At 41.2% G+C, this 23,590-nt stretch overlaps 1 protein-coding gene across 1 annotated transcript in view; it reads right to left on the bottom strand.

Moving 5' to 3' along the window:
* Positions 1–1,688: 1,688 nt before the first annotated feature.
* kcnq1.2 (potassium voltage-gated channel, KQT-like subfamily, member 1.2) overlaps positions 1,689–23,590 on the bottom strand; it is a gene marked incomplete at both ends in the record, with an annotated part of 111,309 nt that continues 89,407 nt past the window's right edge. Inside the window, 5 exons of the mRNA XM_083917500.1 lie at positions 1,689–1,792; positions 4,484–4,549; positions 5,713–5,753; positions 7,198–7,292; positions 8,315–8,390. Coding sequence (XP_083773626.1) covers positions 1,689–1,792; positions 4,484–4,549; positions 5,713–5,753; positions 7,198–7,292; positions 8,315–8,390 — 382 coding nt within the window. The remainder of the gene's footprint in view (positions 1,793–4,483; positions 4,550–5,712; positions 5,754–7,197; positions 7,293–8,314; positions 8,391–23,590) is intronic.

Below are 23,590 nucleotides of genomic sequence, written 5' to 3'. Positions count from 1 at the left end.
ATCGTATAATTTAAGATTTTTGTAGAGAAAATAACATCACAGCTATAGCCACGGAGAATCACCCAGGCACTAAAATGAATTACAGTAAAATGTCCTATTGACTGTTACTTGTTTCAGATGAATATACAAAATCAAGGAAAATACAACTGGATATAGTAGCTTACATTTATTGATGCACAATCATTAATAGACTAAAGGCGTGAAATGCTGCTCCTCCTCTGCCCCCTTTTCCAGACGTTCAGTCTCAGAACCCTCCTGCTCCAACTGCTGTTGAAACACTACACTGAGACACTGCTGGATGCATTTGTATATTTATGTGTGTCTGTATATCCACTTGTATCTTTGTAGATGCTCTAATGTATAAATATGTATATATTAGAGGGTGTGTGTTTACTAGACCCTCATCTCTTAAGACCTCCATTGGGTCTGGATAGGACCAGTCTAAACACACACACACACACACACACACACACACACACACACACACACATACACACACACACTCACATCTGCCCCCCTCAAAGCCATGCCTTTAAAGACGAGGGGCCCTAAATGCCTTACAGATGGACTCCTAACAAACACAACACTCTAACCCGGCCCTCAAGTATTTCTAGTATTTGGCCTCGCTGTAATTTAGAGCATACTTACCTAATTGAGATGCTATTACGGTCAGGGTATGCATTCTTGTGCGTATGCTTAGTGCTAATGCACATGATATAAGCGTGACATACATGGCACTGTATATTTGCCCTAATATAGCAGAGTGAAGTTAACCACAGAGTGAGTGTGATGTATGGTCCATGTAGTGTACTTAGAGCAACACAAATAATGATGTGTTGAGCAGAGACATGTCTCTGCTGGGCTGGAGGGCACATTGGAGTTTGCTGCGGATGGTTTTACACCCACCAAGGACCAATGCAGTATCCAAATACAACTGAATACCACAGTAATGACTAAATTATGACTATAAAATTGCCCCCTTGCTGCTGAATGATGAGTTTTAATTATTTTTTTTAATCTTTAAGTAATGTTAAGCCTGGATTAGTAAAACAATATACATGATTTCAACATCAAATTTAATGAAGTGAATAGAAACCACCCCTTAATTTGAAGTTAAAGTTAAATCAAATATTATTACTATTACTTTAAAATTCTGAATAATGAACTGTGGTATCTTATGTTTCCAAAAATGCATTTTTGAAATATGGTCTGTATTTCAAATGTATCGTTAAATAAGACTGTTTAATGCCAGCAAATAACAAATTAAACATTTTATAGGTTTGGTGTTTGGTGTTTTTTTCCAATCTTGTGAAAGGCATTCAACCTTGAACTAAACAAATTTTCCCTTCAGACATAATTAAAGCCTGCCTTCTTTAGCTCTACACACCAATTTCAGTTTTAAGTTGTTGGTTTGCTCTGGGCTGCACAACACTTCACGATAATTATAAATCTTGAAAAACAAAATAGGATCGGACCAATAACACTTGTTTTATAGATTGACATTTTACAGGCTTCGTGAAAGCATATTGTTGTCATTTCCCTGCCCTTTATGTCTATTGCCATGAGAAAAAATGCTGCTCCAATAAAACTGGGAGAGATTTACCGCAAACAGTGCTCTGACTTTCTTGACTGTTTCTAAAGCATGCAGCGAGCTCCGTTCTGAAAGGCCACGCTGAAGCCCATAGACACTAGCCACTGTTTGAGCTTGTCGTTTGGGTATTTTTCATCGAGTGTGTCTGACAGAAAGATAACACACTGTCACATAGTGCCATCCATCTTCGCTTCCAAGTTGCTCCAAGAGAATTCAATCTTGAGTGTGTGGGGTTAGACACATTGGTGATTAATCAACTCTTTGCTTGCGTGTGTGTGTCTGTGTGTGTGTGTGAGTGTGTGTGTGTGTGAGTGTAGACTTATATGTGTCTTTGTCTTTGTGTGATAAATCACTGTCGAACCCTGTACAGGACACACAATGCCCAAGCCCCCTTCAGCTCACTGAAAATAAATTCATCTACAAGTGATGTGCTGACAACTGGACAGAAAAATGTTTCTATGTTACTTATTCAGCTGCAGCATAAAGCCCGGTCAGAGCAGTTGATGTCTGGTGTTTTACATTTTACAGGAGTAACGGGAGTAGAAAGTAGGAATTTGTCAAAGAAAGAGGCTGGAGGCTTACCAAGGGTGAGTATTAAAAAAAACATGGGTACACAAGAGGGTGTACTTTTGTGCACACACAAACCCACACACATGCAAACATTAGGGCATGGAGTTGATGAATAATTCCTCGGGGCTGTTGGGAAATATCCTATATGGAGGTGATTCAACTGTGACACTAGGGTTTTGCTTTGTGTGTGATTAGGTTTACTATTATGAGTGACATGCAAGAGTTGACGCAACACAGAAATTACACAACATTTTGAAATGCTTGCAGTGAAAACAAATGTGTCGGCGCTGGAGATTATGTTGCAAACAACCGAATTGTTTCAACAAACTTGATTCATTGTGTATTTTATATCATAACACATCTGCTGTAAACTTTCATTTAGCTTGAGCGTTTTGTTAGGATTAGGCATTATGTTGCTGCTGAAACACAGGCTTTCTGTTGAAATGTTGTTTCGACATTTTGTTTTCGGTGTCTAAATCATCTTAACCTTCAACAAAGTAAAGGTTTCAGTGAAAAATGGGTCAGGAGCATAAATAAATGCTGTGCACCTTTACAACCAAGGTCCATTTATTCATTTAGGGGGATTACACTATAAATGTAATTAGAAAATCCCTGCAGAAATATAAAGTTTATATATGTATTTTATCTAAAGTGGACAATAATATCTGTGAGGTGCTACTGGAGCTTGACGTCGCAGGCGTATCTGGAAGAGGACCAGGGAATGTGCTAAGTCACAGAGGTTGGCCAGTTCATCCACCTGCTGCCTGCGGGAAAAAAGGAGACCCCCCCCCTCCCCCCGCCCGCCCTATTTAACAGATGTGCTGGCCCGTCAGCACCATTAAAACAAGAAATTCACACAACCAGAAATGAATGAAGGGAAGGAGGCGGGAACTGAGGTGAGGCAAATATAGTAATTATGAAGAATGGGTGGCTCTGGTTGTCGCACGTTTAAGTTGCTACTCTTCTGTTTCACTATAAGAGGATGCTTGGTGCAGCACTGCCGGCAAAACACAGTTGTAATTAAAGTAACTGTGATTGGTTCCAGAGAGAGAGAGAGAGAGAGAGAGAGAGAGAGAGAGAGAGGGAGAGCATCATAGGTAACGGAGGCATTTCTGAACGCAGGTTTATGTTTCCAATCAGGAGATTGCGATCACAACATGTAGCCCAGAGCAAATGAGCCGTAACTCAATCACCAAGGGAGGTCTTCAGGCTCGGAGAGTAAATTGGTTCAAGATCATTACTCCTCTCTCTGTATCAAAGTAGTGAGAATAGCAAAAGCATGCAAACATTAGAGAACATCAGTATCGATGAGCACACAGAGATGGGATGGTAAATGTTAAGGCAAAGTGGGGGAAATCCTGAGCTGGCTGACTTGAATAGAAGAGCAGTGGCGACAGAATGCATTGTTCTCTTTTATGGAAGTTGTTTTCATTTACTGTCAAATGTGTATTCCATTTTAAACACCAGTGACATGGAAAAAAACCTGCTTGAGCGCATTTCCAAATTTTTCTAAATCCACAAACATAATTTCACTTTCTAGCGATGCCACCGATCAGACAAATGAAGCCACACACTAAATCTAACAAACACATTTCATATCCCGTGATTTGCACATGGAAAGATGTATTCATACACCAGTCCAACTGGTACAACCATTCCCAGAAAGGAAATGTCTATCTTGGCATTACACTGGCATCAGGGTTGGCATCATGCTGGCATCACATTGTGTTTGTTCCACTATGAGAGAGGACACGCCTAGTTACACCCGAGGGCTTCATAACACAGCTGTTGTCTATTGGCTATGCCTCACTGTATAAAGACTTTTGACTTTACTCCCTTAATGCTTCCAGTACTTTAATATTCACTGATGGAAACATAAACATCCAAGAATTGTCACCATCCGACAGACTTAGGATTACAGGAAAAAATAAGGGCTGGCATGGAAAATCATCAAAATGTCCCAGCCAGGAGTCAGGAAGGAAAAAAAAAAGAAGAGAGAGAAGAGAAATGTAAGCGCAGCATAAACGCAGCACTGGATAAATGCTGATAAGATGAAAAGTGGAGAATGCAGGTGTACGTTTGGCATTGGCGCAGAGGGACAGAGCCCAGTCAAAACACGGTCATCAAAAGATTCCACCACACGCATTCATCTGATAAGGAGACTGAGACACAACAGTTATGCAGTCACACGCACATACTTCTGCTCACGAACACCAAGGGTAATCAGTTTATCACTCTTTTACAGAGAAAGCACACACACACGCACGCACATGCACGCACACACATACACACACACACACACACTAAGTAGCAGGAGTGTGCCTACCTTATCTTCTAGCCTGATCAGTCGTGCTCCAATAGTTGGGTGTTCTTTATCTTCTCCTTTTCCTGGCGAATTAAAAAAGTAACTCAAACAGATATCCACCCAAGCAAACAGTCACTGCTAATATAAATACATTTGCCGTGATAGCAGCATTTTGAGGCAAAAACGCAAAAACAGATGCAGAAAAGTACATTTGGTCATTTGGATCAACTGCTGCACACTCACATTACAAACACAACATTGTCATTTACAGTAAGCGCCCTTATACTTGATGAATATGAGTCAGACCATCCAGTCATTCATTTTCTGTCGTCTTGCAAGTACGGGTCACAGTGGTAATTTACAGCCCCCTACAGTAACAGTAAATGCATATCAGAAAGAGTTATGCAGCCTTAAAAACAGGAGTTAACTCCATTCTTCAAAGCGAACGTTGGCTAAACTTAGTTTAGGTTACGCCTTCTCTATATTCCTGGATCTGCTCACTATCTGCGCATTTTTCTTCAGAAGTGTAAAACGAAGTGTGAATGCTACAATTGTGTATGAAATGTGTGACGCGTAGCCTTGGAGAGAACAGGGCTCCCTGTATTCTTAATTCAGTCGCTTGTCCAACTGGCCTATTGTTTAACCATGTTAGTGGCCAGGGTCAGCCAAGAGATGTTTACAAAGCAACTGGGAAATAGGTTGGCACTAAACACTGCAGTACACTTTTATAGCTGCCATTAACTAACTTTAATTAACTAGTGTGTGAAAATAAATCTTTAAAAATCATCAAATAAGTAATTGACGTACATTTGTTGTAACTCTATAAGGATCACACCTTTTTCCCACTTTATTCGTTCAGCACGATGTTATTCTAATGTTTCTTGTTGGGAGGGGGAATAAGGGGAAGGCTTGATTTGCTCAAAAAATCAGTAGAGAGTGACAGATCTGTATGGCGATTGCAATTTTCAGCTGACAAAAAAGCTGTGTTTGTGATTGCCAGGAGTAGTTCCCTTTTTTTATGCCTCTGCACCAGTGACAGCCGTGGCCGGATGCATTATGTTCTCGGGTTGTCCGTCCGTCCCATTCTTGTGAACGCGATATCTCAGGAACCCCCTCTCAGGGACCTCTCTTTCTCTCATATTTAGTCCAGCACAGGTTGTGTGTGTGTAAGGTATAAACACATAGATGGAGTGAGGAGTGATGTCTGTCTATCAGATATAGACTGTTGTGTTTTCTGTATATTTACCTGGAAGAAACATTCCTGGCTTCCCCAGAGTGCCGTCGAGCCTGGATAAAAAAAAGTAATTAGAATGAGAAAGTTAAAAACAGTGGCCAGATACAGAAGAGATTAAACAGCCTTCAAACTAGCTCATGAACAAAACAAAAAACTAATAGAAACAAATTTTTGGAGTCAATAAAGTTAAACAAATGGCATCAGCTTGAAAGCATATAGCAGTTTTAAAGGGATGAATAAATGAATGTTCTTATTGAGATTCAAGCTTTCATGTACAAGTGTAACCTTGCAGCTAACACTTGCATATGTGGACTGTTAGTCATCTACTGTATATATTAACTAAAGAAGGGGAAACAGTTCAAAATGTACTGCAAAGCATTCTCTTCTTTCATCACCTCAAATTAAGGGTGGATTTTTATCACAGCAATTCATCTTTAACTATCTTTATTTATATGTCTGACCCATTTGATGCAAAGCAGTTATTGCAGGGGTCAGTGCTATGATTCTTTTTTCTGTCTTATCTTATTTTCTTGTTTTTATTTAAGGTTGCACACACCGCAGTTAGTTAGAAACTGTTTTACATAATTAAATAATCATTATTTTCTTGATTTACTGACACATTATGATGTCCTGCTGGTTTCAAAAGTACACAGTGCATCACCATGGTTCAGCTGAATTACTGCAAAAGGCGTTAAAAGGTCCAGGTGACGTGCTTACATAAGCTTGACCCAATTTATTAACTAAGTGACCTCCGTCGTGGGGGACTGTTGTGAAAATCACGTAAAAAAGCAGGGAAAATTTGCAGAAAAAAGGACAAGGTTTTACTTTAGTGAGGACTGGATTTCATTAAAGCTCGACAAAGCACAACAAGGTGTGACAAATCAGAAACCAGTGAAGCCCTGTCCAATCCGTCAGATGAACAGTAAGAGGAATAACAAACTGTAATGCAATTACAAGGGATGCACTGATCCAACTTTTTCAGTCTTGATACCCATACCTGGGCTTTGCATATCAGTCGATACCCGATACCGATCCCATGCCATTGTTGAATTAAGAAACTGTACAGTTCACCTTGTGGAAGAGACTAAAGGCATCTGGCTTGACTGAAACATTATTTCCATAACTTTGTAAAAAAAAAATGTAACAAATTAACACAAAAATGTACTGAATTGTGTACCAATGTACTGAATTGTTATTTATTTATTTATTTGTTTTAAAAATAAACAATTGTGCACCGGCTTAAACTTCTGAAAATTAAAATTAAATGTAACAGTTGAACCCGAGAATGAAGTCATTTAAATAACAGTAATGAAACTTATTTGTAAATATTTACCGCAGACAGGAATTTAAAAAGAAATTAGCTGAACCTGATAACATAATAATCTAAATAACAATGTGCTGCCCCTTTAAGAAACGTGTCAGAGTTTTGACAGTGCAGCACTGTTTGTTGTTTGTTGCAAGGGGTAAAAGAGTATAAAACAAGATCAAAGACAACACCTTCGCTGCAGTTCCTTGATGCGGACCATCATGTTGAGGTGACCCTGGGAATATTGCTCGATCACATCTCGCACATCATAGGGCTTCCGCGCTTGCTGTGGATCACACACACACACACACACACACACACACACACACACACACACACACACACACACACACACACACATAAGGAGGGACACAAAAGCCATTGTCAACCATAGCCGCTGTTGCTCGATCCCCGAAAACATCCCCAACCCCCTTGGGTGCAAAGGGTTCATTGTTAACTCATTGTGTGTGTTTGTGTGTGTGTGTGTGTTTGTGTGTGTGTGTGTGTATGTGTGTGCGTGTGTGTGCGTGCACTGACAAGTGCATGGTCATGTAGAAAGCAATCGTGTTAAGGTCCTTTCACAGCTTTGTTTAGTGTGACATGGATACAAGCAGCATCAGTAAGAACCCAGTGAACTCTTTAGGCTATCCTTGGTATACACAGAGTACAGCCTCTGCAGCTGAGATCACTTAGGCCATAATTGAAAACATTCTACAACACTTGGAAACGGTAAGAATATAGGATCCATTCGACAATAACATGTAGCATGAAAATGATGGCAAAAGTATCTCAAATATGATTATGTTTTTTTAAACTGAAATTATTTACTGCGCAAATTGTTTTAACATAATTCTGCTGCTTTGAGTGCTGCATGAGGCCATGTCCTGATGTGTGTGTTTGTGTGTGTGTAAGTGCATTTTTGCCAGCTTGTTTTTTTGTAAGTCCAGTATAGTAAGTGAATTCCTACTATAGCCCCAGAGACAAGTTAGTAGACTTCCCCTGATACTACGCCTGAACTGAATAGAGCACAAAGAAGACATGCAGGTGCAAGTTTCAGGCATTTACGCACAAACATACACGTACACATGCACAGCAGCATTGCAGTCGACAAATGCCCTTGGGGCTCCCCCCTGCTCATCCTGTATAACCACACAAACACCACACACGCACGCACACACACGCCGCTCTCTCTCTCTCTCTCTCTCTCACCTCAATCTGTCTCTCTCTTTATCTCTGTATATCCCCCTCTTTTGCCCTCCTGCCCTCTGTAGAATTTCCCTCTCCTCATGTGAATTTCCTTTTACTTACCTGAAATTTCTTCCTGGCCACAAAGTACTGCATTCTGCGGAGAACTTTTACAGCTGATCTCTGGGCATGGGACAACCTGTGACAGAAAGGTGGACTGATTTAGTCTAAACGACATACACTTTAAGTCTACAGGTGATTCCTTGTCGTAAAAGGTGACTTGTTTCTTTCGAGAGTCAATGGACAATATGTGTACCCGCAAGAGCAAAACATGTGGCCCTGAAAGTAGAGCAAACATGCACACATATTAGCAGGGATGCATGCACATATTCAACCTCCAACTGTATGAGTTAGCACAGATTAACCCCCGCTCTCTGTCAAGGCTGGCTTTATCGATCATAACTATGATTCTGCAACATGATGCAAAGTAAAACAGAAGGAAACCAGACTCAGTTTGCATTAAAAGGAGTCCAAAAACACACTTCCCTAGGCTCAGAGCAGCACATCTTTGTCAACACAAAAGAAAACCCACTGGTATGGAGCTGAACACTGAAACAAAAACCACTGGGTGCAAACAACATACACAAACTGATACTTGCATACTTTAGTGATTTTATGGCATGCACTTATGTTTGTTTTTTTAAATAGGCTTTGTGTGTGCTATGCACTAGTGCTCATGGGATTTCGTTGGCAGAAAATGCGGAAACATGTCCCTGGATATTCCATGTGTGACAGCAGCATGTTTGGATGATGTGTGCTATGAGTGAAAATAGATAATGAGAAAACACACAAACACCGTGTGCAGGCACAAAGGAACAAAGACCCAGGCAGTTAAAGATTTGTCAAATCATCATCTGAATTTGAGGAATGCATACTGCTGTTCTATTCTTTTATCAAGGGCGTGAAGGAAGGTCCAAAGACATTATACCGTACATTAATGGCACTCTAGTATTTATCTTAAATGATTAATACTATAAGTATTTATTGCATACCAATATATGATTTTTTTGACATCCACAGCAAACCTGAAACGGCACATTGAACTCAAGCACCCGGCATTTCAAGGTGTGTGCAAGCAAATAAAAAATTGAAAGACCGTCAAGACAGATCCTCGTCCAAAATCCCATTAACTGCGTACACCAGCGGCTCCATTGTCATCTCCCAGCCACAGCTGGACAACCTGGTGGTGCAGTATATTGTCGGAGACTGGTAACCTTTGAGTAAAGTGGAAAGCCCAGCTTTCATAAAATTAATTTCAAGTTCAGCCTTAATTTCCTCCCTAAGCCTGGTTCCTGGTTTTATTATTCATGTAACTTGTTTGTTGAAACTGGTTTACTTTGCCAGGATTCCAGTATTCCTTTTTTAGTACGTACTGAAATGGAAAATTATTAAAATTGAAAAGCATTTGCACTTTAAGGATTACTGTCCTGATTTTGTCTTTATAATTCCTCATTATAAAAAGACCATTCAAGCAGCAAGTTTTTCCTCATGGTTTTGAGAATATACTGTAGATGTGAAAGCAGCTGCCCTGAATGGACTGCAGCAAAGTGTTAAAGCAGCAATGGGGAAATGCTGTCCCCTCAATTCTAATGTAAACCCTGGTTGGATAAGGATTCAAAATTGGATATGAAGATGAAATCTGACGCATAGATTTAGTGTTAAAACTGATAAAATAATTGCTCTCCATTGTTCTATATAGACTATGGCAATCATTTTGAAAAAAAAATAGCTTACAGCAAAATATTGAAAAAAGGAACTATGAACAAGCTCATTTTTGGAACTGTGAACTGAATTCACAATTTTGAATTATGAACTATGAACTGAACAAGTTCATTTTAAAATGTGCGACCTGAACTCTGTACTAGTTTGTCTAGAAAATGAACTTCCTGTATCGGGCCCTTCAAATTAAAAGCCCTCCAGCCTTCAGTCACATAGATTTTCACTTCACACAAGAAACTGCTCCAAATGTTTGTTTCTTTCCTGAAACCAATCAACCAATGAAATTTTGGTCTGCTAATGTGCCAGTGATTGGTCGACTATTTGGGGGCAGCCCTACTAGAAAGACAGCTTTCCTAGTGTGTGGTTGAGACGGGATTTAAGCAAAGTCAGTAGTAGACAAGAAGTCAAAGGTGCATGAATCAGTGCAAGTGTAAAGAAACGACCCAGAAGAAGATGGCAGAAATGAAAAAATACACTAAAAAATGGTTACATATATACACACCTGCAATAGAGCATGTGTACTGTATGCAATGACGTGTTTAAATGTAGTTTTAGATTTCTGAATGTTGGTGTTTTAAGTGCTTTTTGTTACTTTAAGCATAACTGCAACCTGAGATGAGTTCTTCTCCATTGAAATGGCCCTCAAACAGAAAATGAATGATTCCATTCTTATGGAGTCTATGCTTTTGTATTGAGTGGGTAATGAGCATTTCTCTCAAACTACATGCCAATCAAAGGAAACACACCCACATGCACACACATACACTCATTACACACACAAAACACACACAAACCACCCTACCCCTCCCCAAACAAGGGTCTTAGTGAAGTCAACAAGTCGCTCTGAGGTCTTAATTAGGCAGAGGGACTACAAAAGGACTTAACAGACAATGCGTTGACGTGGGACCATAAAACATCAACATCAAAGGCTGTCAGGCTGCTGTCTTTTTTCCTGCCCTCCACGCAAGGCCTGCCCAAGCTATAGGAGGAAATGCACACAAACAATGCCAAACATAAAGAGCATGAGGCCCTATTTTTGAAAAAAAAAGGAAATCTACCCCCCACCTCCTTGCTCTCCATCATCGATCATGAAAAGGATGTGCGGTTTTTTTTCTCCTCTTTTGAGTGTGATTTGGAGGTTCGAGCGTAATTGGGAAAGAAAACACATGTAGGAAACAAAAAACATGTGCGGTTTTGATCGTTGTACAACTGTACCCCGCTCCCTCCCTGCCCTCCTCCCGTTTCCTGCATTTGACACAAATGCGCACACATGTTCATTGGTAAGTGTGATAAAAGAATAACATGGAGGGTTCTTTGTTCAACACTGACCCCTCAACACTGCCTCCTACTCCTCTCCTTCTGCCTCCCCCTCTTTCTTTACTTTTCTTTGGGTTTGTTTTTCATCTGTTCAGAAGATTTGACAAAATGTATCCTGGGGAGTCCCCTTGAGTGAGTAAAGCTCAGATCTCACTCACGATGAATTCAATATATTTTCCATTGTCCTGCGCCCTATGATTCATCCTCTATTGGGAAGGCTGGTTGCGGTTTTTTTTCTTTTGTGGATTAAACCCCAACTCCTGGCTCTTTTCAATAGACTCACTATTCTTCATTAGGTCAACTGTGGAAGTCATGTACAAGCTGTAGTTTCTGCAGTCATGAACTGGCCTTGTCCCTCTCATGAAAAGCTGTGACAGATTTAGCCTCTTGGCCTCCCTGGACCCTTCTCTCTTAATAAGTTTTCTCTCTTTTCATTTTCTGATGGTCACTTTGGAGATCTCCGAGTTGTCAATGGCAACTCTCCCTCATCCCCCACCTCATGGCCTCTTTATTTGGTAGGGGACCGTCAAATATCCTGTGCTTCCATGGTGCACTGCAATAACTTTGGAGTCAGTCTGGAGAGAGCAGCCGTAGACATCAATGTCCTACTCTCAGGGCCCAGCAAGACCACGGGCCTCTGTGTGTGTGTGGGTGTGTGTGTGTGTGTGTGTGTGTGTGTGTGTGTGTGTGTGTGTGTGTGTGTGTGTGTGTGTGTGTGTGTGTGTGTGAGTGTGTGTGTATGTTTGTGTGTGTGTGTGAGTTAAGCTTTATGACTGGTGCTTTGGTCCATCAAAGAGATATGCTCCTCTGTTCTCCTCAGAAACAGACATCTCTTTATCATATCATGGGAGGATAAGATGACTACATTCTTTCAGGAATGTTTAATCTAAAAAGTGATGGCATGCCAGAGGGTTCCGTTGTAAGAATTATAAGTGAGCAGCTATATCGTAACAGCCAAGATTCTCTGTTCAATGAGGGGTGTAAATGAATGGGCTTCTAAGCGGTTTTAGACACACTTTTCCATGGGGAAAAATTCCTAAAATGAAACCAGCTCTAAGTGTTTTTAGCAGTCCCGAAGTTTAACCCAACTTCATCTTTATCAGGCCATGTGCACACTGAGCCAGCCAAATCTGTAGATGCTTTTCACTTGTGAAAATACTGCGTCCACACTAGCATTCTCAAGTTTTCGTAAAGAGATCCACGTGCAACATCAAAAGCAATTTTATGATTTTATTTTTTTGATTCTGTCGAAAGGGGCAGCATGGTGGTGTGGTGGTTAGCACTGTCGCCCCACAGCGAGAGGGTTCCTGGTTTGAATCCTTGCTGGGGCCCTTCTGTGTGGAGTTTGCATGTTGTCCCCATGTCTGCGTGACTTTTCTCAGGGTTCTCCGGCTTCCTCCCACAGTCCAAATATATACACGTGTTAGGTCGATGTCAGCTGGGATAGCCACCCCCCCCACCCCCCCAAATACATTCAAATCCCTATTTTTTGATGGCAAAGGTGTCATTATCACTGTCTTTCCCTCTCCCATGCTTGTAATCTGTTTGATTCCCTTGCTCTCTGCTTCCCTCTTTCCTTCCGACTCTTACTGTGTTTCTCGTTTTCTCAAACTTGACACAAGACTCAACCACACTCCATGGAGTACGGTGCAGCAAGTTAAATATGGCTTCTGCTGAAATTGTTTCCCTCCTCCCTGTGTCCATACCAGTGGTTTTCATGCCGCCTCCTCCAGATCAATGGGCACTGATTAAGACATGCCGAAGACAATAGCAGCAAATAGGCCACATCAAAGCCCAGTGCCCATTAAGAGCTGATGACAAAGAAAACAGAGAGAGAGAGAGACCTGTTTGATGTGTGTGACCACAGAGGAACAGAGAGAAAACAAGCGAGAGGCCACAAACACACTTTGAAACTTTGTTAACTGTAAAAGAAGGATAAGTTTGCATGCAGGAAAGTATAAAGAAAATGCAGGAAAAGCAGAAAAATGCGTTAGTTTCAATCTCTCTCATGCATTCTTAGTCCTGAATATCTTTCATAGAAGCACCATTAGATACTGTGTTGCTGTTGCTGAGTATCCATGTAAGTCCCATCTCATACACAGGTATGTCTGAATGATACCCGTCTCTAAGCTCGCGAAAGAATCCCACCAATGAAAATAACTCAGAAAGAGAGATATTCGTCGACATCCTGGTGACCTCATAAAATGTCCCATCCATGTTTAATGTTAATGGCGCCAAGTCTCACAACCTGTCATTATTGGAGGAGAACAGACAGACACTTTCTCTCCCAACACACAGAGAGAAAATCTGAGAGGAGCGCACTTCTAACAAGTAGACTAATGACTGGTGAACTCCTCTTGACACCACACTAACTGCCAAATTAACTAAAGATTTGGATGAGGAGGTTTCCAGTTAGACAGCCTGGAAAATGAAGAGCTACAGCCTGGGAAAAAAGCTTTTTACTAGGGACACGAAGACCAAAAGGAATTAAGAGTGTAATCTATAAAATATAGGAGACAAAAAGTATTATTATTTAGGTATCAAGGATATATTTTCACGAGTTCTTATATAAAATGTATATCTATTTTTATGTATATTGCAATATACAGTACTTTACCTATTAATTTGGTGCATTCGTGAATCCTACAGTCAACCCTATTGACATGCGGTTGTGCAGCTCCTGCCGTTGACGAACTCGGAGCAGTCAAAAAAGAGTTTTGGACGATGGCTACCTCAGATATCAGAACTAATTCAAGTTCTTAGGGTTATGTTCCAGGCATGAGGTGTAGCCTCAAGAGGAGGACAAGGCTGTAACTATTCTTCAAAGTGAGCCTAATTAAAGAGTTTGATGGATTTGGAGTAAATTACCCCCTCTTACCCTGGTCTAAAAGGTTTAGCCTAAGGTGTGTCAGTAATTTGGGAATGCATATAAGTGAGTGTAACATTGTCAGAATTTTCTTTTCAGAGCACATTTTTCCCCATAAATTAGTTTTTAAGAATCTTTGGTGTCTGTTCAGATGCACGTTTAGCTGAATTAATTATGCGGTGTGGCTCAATGGCAATGACAGTCAGTTGGTCGGTCAGTCAACTACATTTTAATCCAAACTGAAATATCTCAATAACTTTCATCAAGCACCATCATCTCATCAAATTTTCTATTTTTCTTAAAGGAACTTTACTCGATGAGCGCATTCTCTCTTTACATCAGCATATTCCAGTTACTGTACCTTCCATTTTTTATTTTAATAATCATGTTGAGGTCATATTTTAGATCTGAGAGTAGTTTGATATCTTCCTAATAACATATACATCAGGAAACTGCTATTGGAAGCCTTACCTGTCCCTCTTTAACAAGTATTTTTTAATTTCTGACCTTGGCTTCCATGACAGTATCCCTACTTACACATGTGTTGTTGTACACATTGTGTATCTGTGTAAAAGCTTAAGCCTGGTTGAAGGTCACAGACACAAAGTCACACGCATCAGCATTTAGTATTTGGAAGCAAGCAGCTAGTAGACATAATTACCAACGCATCCAACTTACAATTATTGATAGTCTCATGTGTTTGTATGTGTGTGGGCATGCACGTGCATGTTATGAAGACAGGAGGGCGATTGGGGTTCTCCAGTGGGGGACGAGGGGGTGAGGTGGTGAAGAAGGATTTATAATTCATGGCCTAATAGGATTTGTTGCTGTTTAGCAGGATTAGGCATGTTAGAGAAGGAATCTATTTATTGCTGCCAGTCGGGGGGTCCCCTCGCCTTGGTGGGATGGGGAGATTTTTGGGGGTGGGCGGTGGTGAGCTGGGGTCTGGAGGGGGGTGGGGGGCACACTGGACCCATGGAATTTTTTTTTTCCCCTAACCATTTCCTGGGATAACCCCTGGCACTGAGGCCCCTGAACACCTAAGCTCACCCCCTCCTCTCAGCTCTTACTACCACTACAGCCACCATTTTTAGGTTCAACTGGCTGTTTCTCTTTCATAGAGCTCTGATAATCCAAGCACATGAGCCCAGCGGTTGGTCATGCCAACACACATGGCTGTTGATGTGTGCTTTTGTGTGTGTAGGTCCAGGGACAATTAGCACCACCAAGACCTCGGGGGAGCAAGGGCCTGCTGAAGGTGGTGGTCACAGACTGGCCCATGTTCAGCCTGGCTTAACCCTGGCTATTGACCCAGCAGGAGAACAGAGAAGAAGAAGAGAAGAGAGAGCGAGGAAGAAGAGAAGGGAGAAAGGAAGAGATGAAGGGTGACCCGTGGGCCTTCTTAGCTAAGGGGCTTCCCTTTCATAAGCCAATGGGTTTAGATTATAAAACTGTGCTCCTTTTCAAAAGAGCATTATTCTTTCATTCATGTAGTTGGGGCTACAGTGGGGGTTGACTGGCATTAAAGACTGCTGTTTAATTAGGCCAGCCTTTTTGTTCCTGTTTTCAGCGATGGGAGGCCTTGTTGGCCAATGGTGATTGCTGTGTGTCTGTTTGTGTATGAGAGAAAGCAAGAAAAAGCAGAAGAATGATGTGGAGAGGCAGCCTTTTTCATTCTCCATCGATTTCTGCAGCATCTTAATCAATATCCAAAGGAAGCATATATTCTTGTTTAACTTGTTGAATTTTTCCATCTCAGCATGTTCAGTGTGCTTAATGAGTGAAACCATTAGTGAAAGAATTATGGATTTACTGCACTGTACATACAAAGGTGAAGAGAGAGACGTGCATTTCAATGAATGTAAATGTATTGATTGAAGAGACCTAGACATCTCTGTTTATCTCGGCTTCAGTTTGCTTTTCATTTGTTTGCATAGTGATAAAAGATAAGTTAAAAACAGACAAGAGTGACAGTTGTTACAGTCGTAAGTTGTAGAGGAGAGGACAGATTTATGACAGCAGACAAGGCTGAGAATGTCTTTGCAGACTTGCTTTAATAGTTTCCGTTCTTGGTCCACTGTACAATTAGCACACTGCCTCTGTCTCCAGGTCTGTCCGCGCCTGGACAGTAATTGTATCTGCAGTCCAAACACACAAGCAGACAGACAGGCAGGCAGGTAGAAAGGCAGGAAAGCGGAGAAAGGCTGAATGGGGTCGTAACTCTCCACTTGTTATTCATTTCTGATACAGTATAGATTCAATTATTATAATCGTTTTTTTTTCCACTGTTTATTAAGTCTTTGTAGGATCATTGGGTGTTTCAGTACATCCAACTATGCAACCAGAAGGTAGCAGTTAAGAGTCTATATTTCCAGACCTAAGACTTGGGTGTAACCTCACAGAAATGAGAACCTGCGGCTTCAATAAGTCACAAAATCACCTCGTATATACACACTTTAAATGTTTTAGATTAAACTCATAGCTTCTAAGTACAGATAGACATCAGGTCAAACACCACGGTGAAGAAACAGAAAGCAAAAAGACATTTTGAGTGGAGGGGGACTTTGATCATTAGCCCAATATACTGAGATGAATCAGTTTGTAAAAAGAACACCATTAACACAGCTATGGAAATGTTCCGACAACAATTTCTAGACCTAAAATAGACCTAAAATACTTCCAATTTTATTATGAAGACTTGGGATCTGGGAACTTGCACTTGCCACAAGACACTTCAAATCTGCTCAATCCATTACCTGACCAGCTGATTTGCCTCCATCTGGACTGTAAGAGAGAACTATATAGGTGACCATGGCGATCTCAGGGCACATCGACTATTTATTTGTTTGTGACGATTTAGCCTTTAGGGGCAATGGCTAATCACTTGGGCTTTCCAATGTAGCCAGTGGGTATACAGGATATCCGAAAATCTCATGAAAAGCTAAACCCACTTAGCTTCGCGAGACCATCCTGATCTTGCAAGCTCCATTGTATTTTACTCGCAGATCAATCTGGTAACTTGCAGCAGAGAAAAGTTTGCCTAGGCGATCAGCGTTGGTTTTGAGGCAGCTCGAAGTGTGACACAATGAGAAGCGACTGTTCAGTGTAAACAGCATGACGGCTTCCGCAGATAATGAGCGCAGCTATCAAGCAAGCCGATCGCTAACGCTTTTTTCTCTAGGGTCCTTCTGTTGGAATATAAACCGGGCACCTGAAATTGTGCCTTTTATCCGTTAATTCACGTAACACAAACGGAAAATGTCCTTTACCGACATGTTGTTTACTGTCTGAGCTTTGGCTCGACGCTCTGTTAGTACGTCATACGCATCGTAGATCTGATTGGTTGATTTGGCCTGTTTATCACCAACATAGGTGGTGATTCTTCCCGTTCAGAGCCAAGACTTTTACTTTGAAATTGTTAGTTGTGAAGTCACACTGTATTTTTGTTACTTTTCCTGCAGACGATCACGGTGCAGTCACATCATCACTAACACTGATGATGCAAGTTATGATGTTACGGTTACAGGATTCAAGAGAAGATGTAGATTTAAGTTACAGTCCTTAAATGCTTATATAATGCTAGATATAAGAAATAACTAATATATTCATGCATTTGTTTATTTGTGTGCTATTTCAGAAACTGCATTGTTTTTACTGTTACTTTGGGAGTAAAAGACTTAAATCAACTAATGACTCACTAACCAGGACCCTTTGACTGGAGCCCTGTAGTGGCCACAATCACATCTCACTAACCAGTTTCAGGGGCCCAACAGTGCCGGATCACAACAGAAGTCATTTAAGGAGGATACAAGATATCAATAAAGGATATTTTTCCTATAGAATGGCTCTATATATTATCCTTAAACAAACTAAATAATGGAATGGATTTATATACTGCCTTTCTCAGGACTCAAGGAACTTTACAGAGTCCAGGTTCCATTCATTCACACAGACATACATGGTGGTGGTAAACTACAATAGTAGTCAAAGCTGCCTTGGAGCAGACTGACAACAGCGTGACTGCTAATCAGTGCCTACGGCCCCTCCGACCACCTCCTCAAACATACAGCAATCATACCCATTCACATTAGGCAAGATGGGTGAAGTGTCTTGCCCAAGGACACAACGACCATGACACAAGTAGGGCAGGGCGGGGATCAAACCGCTAACCCCAACTGAGCCAAAGCCGCCCACCTTATTATGTTATTTATCTTACTTACATGACAGCATGTCCTTTCTGTCTCTATATGTTTGCAAGTTTACAATTCTCCTCAGCTCTCTGTATTGTGCCCGGCGGAGTTTCGCCCGATGCGGACAAACATAACTACATTTTTTAAAGAAATGGGTCCCGCCCCCCTTATAAAAAAAGCTGTAAACCTAGGGGAAAGACTGTTCTCACTGCAGTAGCCCCAGGTTCAGCTCTGACCCGTGGTCTCTTGCTGCATGTCACACCCTTTCTCTTCACGTTGTGTTAGTGTATTCTTTCACTATATGCTGTTACAGTGGCTTCCTATTCTCAAAACAGATCATTGGAGTTTTATCATATCAGAGAGGAGTTTGTCTTTTCTTCTCTGAATAGTTACATTAAGCTAATCTGGTCAAGCTGTGCTGAGGTTGGTGTCGTTTGACTGTAATAAATGACAGTCCATATCAGTTCTTTATTTATGCACATAGAGAAAAAGTGAACAACATGAGGAACACTGTTACATTAAAAGGCTGACTACAGGCTATAGTGTGATCCCACCTCTCAGAGTGTGTAAGCAGTCCAGGTCAGGAACTGCTTCTTGCTTGCTGCTATAGTGGGATCAGATGACTGTACACTGAGAGTTCACGGGCCCAGGAGGAGGTGAAAGATGATCAGAGGGCTCCAGGGGTGCAGCAGGGTCTATGATTGGTCAAATTGACGCTCCTAATGTTCTCTGGTGAGATAAGATCTGAGAGGGGAGTGCGTTAGGGTGAATTATGGGCATATATCTCTGCTTTTAATCTCCTTTAAAAACTATATGCTTTTGAGTCAATATTGTTTTCCTGTATCAGTGCTGAGTGTTATTTAAATGCTATTGGACAGCTGTTTCAACAACATTTGAATACTTGTTGGGGCCCTGGAGTCATACTGAAATCAAAAAGTATGATCTTATAGAAAAATGTATGTCCGTGTCATTTCAGCATTTTGAGTCAATATGCTTGTGTTGCGTGAATAAAATGTCAATGGGTAATAGGCTTTATTGCCACTATCAACACAAATTTGAAAACATATCACTATACTTTTTTAACACTACTTTTGACACTTGTTTGAATGTTCAAAAAATCTATTTGGGGAATATTTGTGTTAGTTTTCCAAGTTCTATAACAGTGAGCAACCAGATCTGCTCCTAAAAGACATGAAATCTAATTTGAGTGAGAAAACAAACAATATACAGAACATTTGGACAATGTTGAAAACATTGCAACTGCCAACTATCAAAACATAATACAGTGAAATGAGTGTCCAATTTAAAAGGCCAGAAGACAAAACTGTCAAACAATTCTGCAGCTTTAAGAAATTATATAAACTCTGGGATAGTTAATTGAGTCTTAGCTTACGGCCAAACGTTAGCACACAAGAGAAGAATCATGCACGGACATGCACAATTTCTTGTAATTGATGTAATACTAACATGATAATAACTACACTGACCTAATAACATGACGCCGTCTGCAAGCCAGGGTAATGAATATGATGAAAAATGTAGAAGTCATCACACTGCTCCCCACTGACAGACAAGAAAAACAGCCATGCTGGCTCCGTGCCCAGAGTGCTGAATGACAGGCTGAATTCAGAGGCATTTATTTGTCGTAATAGTAAACTAACTTCAGATCAGTTTATATCTGTCGACATGCTTCACCTCATCAGTGTGATACAACATTGAACAACTCTGTCAGCAATGTTTACATCAGGAAAAATAACTTGGAGACCACAAGGGATGAGAGGAAGAAAATAAGAGAGAAAAAACAGCCTAAAAAAGAAAATGAGGAACGAAGATGAAGATGAAGAAGTGGAGGATGCATTTTGTTTTTCAAAGAACCCTGTTATGAGAGCGGTTATCTAAACGAGGCGCTGGGAACGAGGGTGCAAAGCCATAATTGGATGCTTGTCCCCGGCCAATTTTTCAGGGCAAATTATCAACGCATGGGTTGGATTGCTTGAACCACATTGTAGAGGTGGGGAACAGTGGGAGCTTTCAGGGGCAAGCGTGACGCGCTAATAGAATCATTTAGCACACTGGGATAACGACAGTATGTGATGGTTGGCGCAAAGGCCCTGCATCTGCTGCTGCTGCCACATTAGCCATGTTGAGTCACTGCAAAGGTAGGTAGCACTTCTAAAGGTGTGGGCATCAGGATCTGTGTGTGCCTGTGTGTATATTTCTATGTCTGAATGCATCAGTGTTTGCATGCTGACATAGAAGTGTGTGTACAAGTATGGCAAGGGGGGCTCTTGGCAAAATGCACAGAGTCTAGTCTTATCTCTGAGCGTGTGGGTAAAATGATGACTATGCATGTTGATTTTGGAAAGCCCACTGTGCTGTGCCATCTCGGCTTAGGACCGTCTCGCGTGCCCTCCCTTACTCCCAAAAACAAACTGTCACTTAAAGCTTGCCAACAGCCTCCAAACCTCCAAACTCAAACAGGGAAAATAAATATCATGCGGATAACAACAACTTTAGAAATGAAATAATTTTCAAGCTATTCATTTGTTGACACAGAATGCTATACCGGATCACCACTTGTCGAGAATTGGAACAATTAAAAAGTTGCTTGCTGCCATTGTTATTACCATGGTACAGTAAGTGTCTAAGGTTTACATTGTGCAAGGGTGTGTGTATCCACACCTATAGAGTTATGTCAGGCAGCCAGGGTTCTGAAATATATATATATTTTTTCTGCACAGACAATGTTAGGTGAATGGCAGCTGAGGAACTCTTGATACCTGGATGGCCACGAAAATATCCAGTTTGAATCATGAGTACAAACGAAGACACAAAAAAAGTTTTGGGAGAGAAAGTTTCAGATAAGACTCAAGTCAAGTTGAGAGAGCCATTTTGTCAAAAACAAAACAAAAAACATCCAAACCGTGAGTTTAAAAATCAGTTTTATACATTACCATGACCGGCTAAAGTTTAGTATTATGCTGTGTGCAATTTTGTCAGTTTACAACAATGTATTTTAAATTTGCTACAGCTCTGACTTGTGCCCATGGCTGGCATCTTTACCACACCAAAGACCAGCAAGGCGAATGGTTCTGCAGCATTTACAGCCAATTGCAAAAAGACAGAAAAAAAGGTTATTTCTGAGGAAAAACCTTAAAATAATATTGCAAACTTGCAATCTCAGAACCCATTGGCTATCCGTCTGATGACAATTAAGCCTCTGTGGGCAACGGCTAATATTTCGGGCCAGTGTAGCCCGCGGATATCCAGAACACGACTACCTCTTCCCAGTGGTGGTCATTGTTAACTGTCTATCAGCAACTTGAGATGCAAGAACAGAATTGGAGTTGAGAGACAGCATATATAAGCATCTATCTGCATATAAATGTAGATAAATAATAACAAAAAGGTACTCAGACTTCAAACAGAATACACTTCCGCTACCTGAATCTTGTCCCATTGCTTACAGATTCTACATTTATATACAGAATGTTTTTATAGAGATTACATAACTTCTTACATTATCTAGGAGCCATCTTTGCTGCTTATTTTTGAAGAAATGTATGTGAAATGTGCACAATGGGGCAAATATTACATCACCATATCATTTTGCTCATAAACTAAAATTTGCCTCGACCGTAGCCTGCTGTGATATTACTCCACTACACCAAACAACAAACTAATCATGTTCACATGTACATATAAGCTCCGTAGACTGTGACTGAGTGTGTGGGATCTTAGAGGGTTGTAAGCTATAGTTGGCATGAAGCCAGCTCAGGAGGGAGAACATTTCATATAGTACATGAAATCCTCTCCACGCAGGAGGTGAGGTAGCCTGGTGCTGTCAAGAGATGTTCTGGTCCACCCCTGCATGGTGCACACTGCTGCACTATGGGAAACACAACCTCACATACAACACACACACACACACACACACACACACACACACACACACACACACACACACACACACACACACACACACACACACACACACACACACACACACACACACACAAAAGCTCATATGTATATTGAAAACGCTCACATATAAGAGATAAAAACATACTCACAAAAAGACAGCCTTGAACACATGCATATAGAAACAACACAGAGAGAATGAGGTGGGGGGTGGAGCAAGAAAAGGGAAAGAGCGAGAGAAAGGGCAGTGGGAGAAAGAGTGCAATATAAAGAGAGTGAAAAAAGGGCTTCACAAACAAAAGAAAAGTCAGTTACACACAGAGAGCGAGGAGGGCACAGGGGGGGGGGATCACTGAAAAAATGAAAATCAGCGGAAAAAAAAGAAAGAAAGGGCAGAGAGGGGGAAAAAAGTTCTGCATTTAGCCTCCAAGTGGGAGGAGTGAGAAGGAGACGCAGCGGAGTAGAAGAAGGACAGAGAAAGAAAGAAAGAGAAAAGAGATATGGAGAGAAAAAGGAGAGAGACAGCAGTGGAAGAGGAGGAGAGTGTCAAGACCAGGGGTGATTAAGCCCGGGGTCTCCTCTCTGCAGAGACACGTGCGCAGACTTAATCAAGTCGACGCCAGCCAGCCACATTTCCACATTACTCCCTGGCCGCTTGCCTGACAGGTCCGAAAGAGGGAAGAGAAGCTAAAGGAGTCTGCCCGCCCGCCACACACCCTCTCCTGCTCCTCCTCCTCCTCTTCCTCCACCCTGGCTTCTACCAAGGCCCCGGAGCGATGCCAGAACACATGTGAGCAGCACTGGAGGGAGTGGATGGGTGTAAGTTAGGGAGCAAAGAGCAGAAATACTACTGACTCCACTAAATGCAATGTTATTAGCCGGGAGTACCAACTACTCCCCCTGAAATCACTGCTTTCCTGCTGCTGCTGGTACAAAGAGAGTCTGCATGATAAAATCTATTAACTTTTACAAAGATGAGGAATGCCATGTAGAGGAAATACAAAAACTGCATACACTATGAAATCAACTGTACCTTCTTAAGATGTTGTTGTGAAGATAGATTTAAAAAGATTATTGTTTTTTTCAGTTGATTATTAATTAAGTGAATCTCACCCGAGCAAGTTTGTGTTTAAACAATGTTGCAATCGTAGCGCAGTTTGGCAGGGATTTCTGAACTGCGGTCATATTTCAAAAATAATTTCTAGGAAGATGTTTTTAACAGTTGTATTTGAGCATGACTTGAGTGAGCGTGATTATGTTTCTGTTTTAGTCATGCCAGAACGTACACACAGCAGCGATCACACACACACACACACACACACACAC

This window comes from Echiichthys vipera (genome assembly GCF_963691815.1).
Source record: "Echiichthys vipera genome assembly, chromosome: 7".
In the NCBI taxonomy this organism is placed as follows: domain Eukaryota; kingdom Metazoa; phylum Chordata; class Actinopteri; order Perciformes; family Trachinidae; genus Echiichthys; species Echiichthys vipera.
Note: the sequence above shows the minus strand (reverse complement) of the source record. Positions and strands in the feature narration are given on the sequence as shown.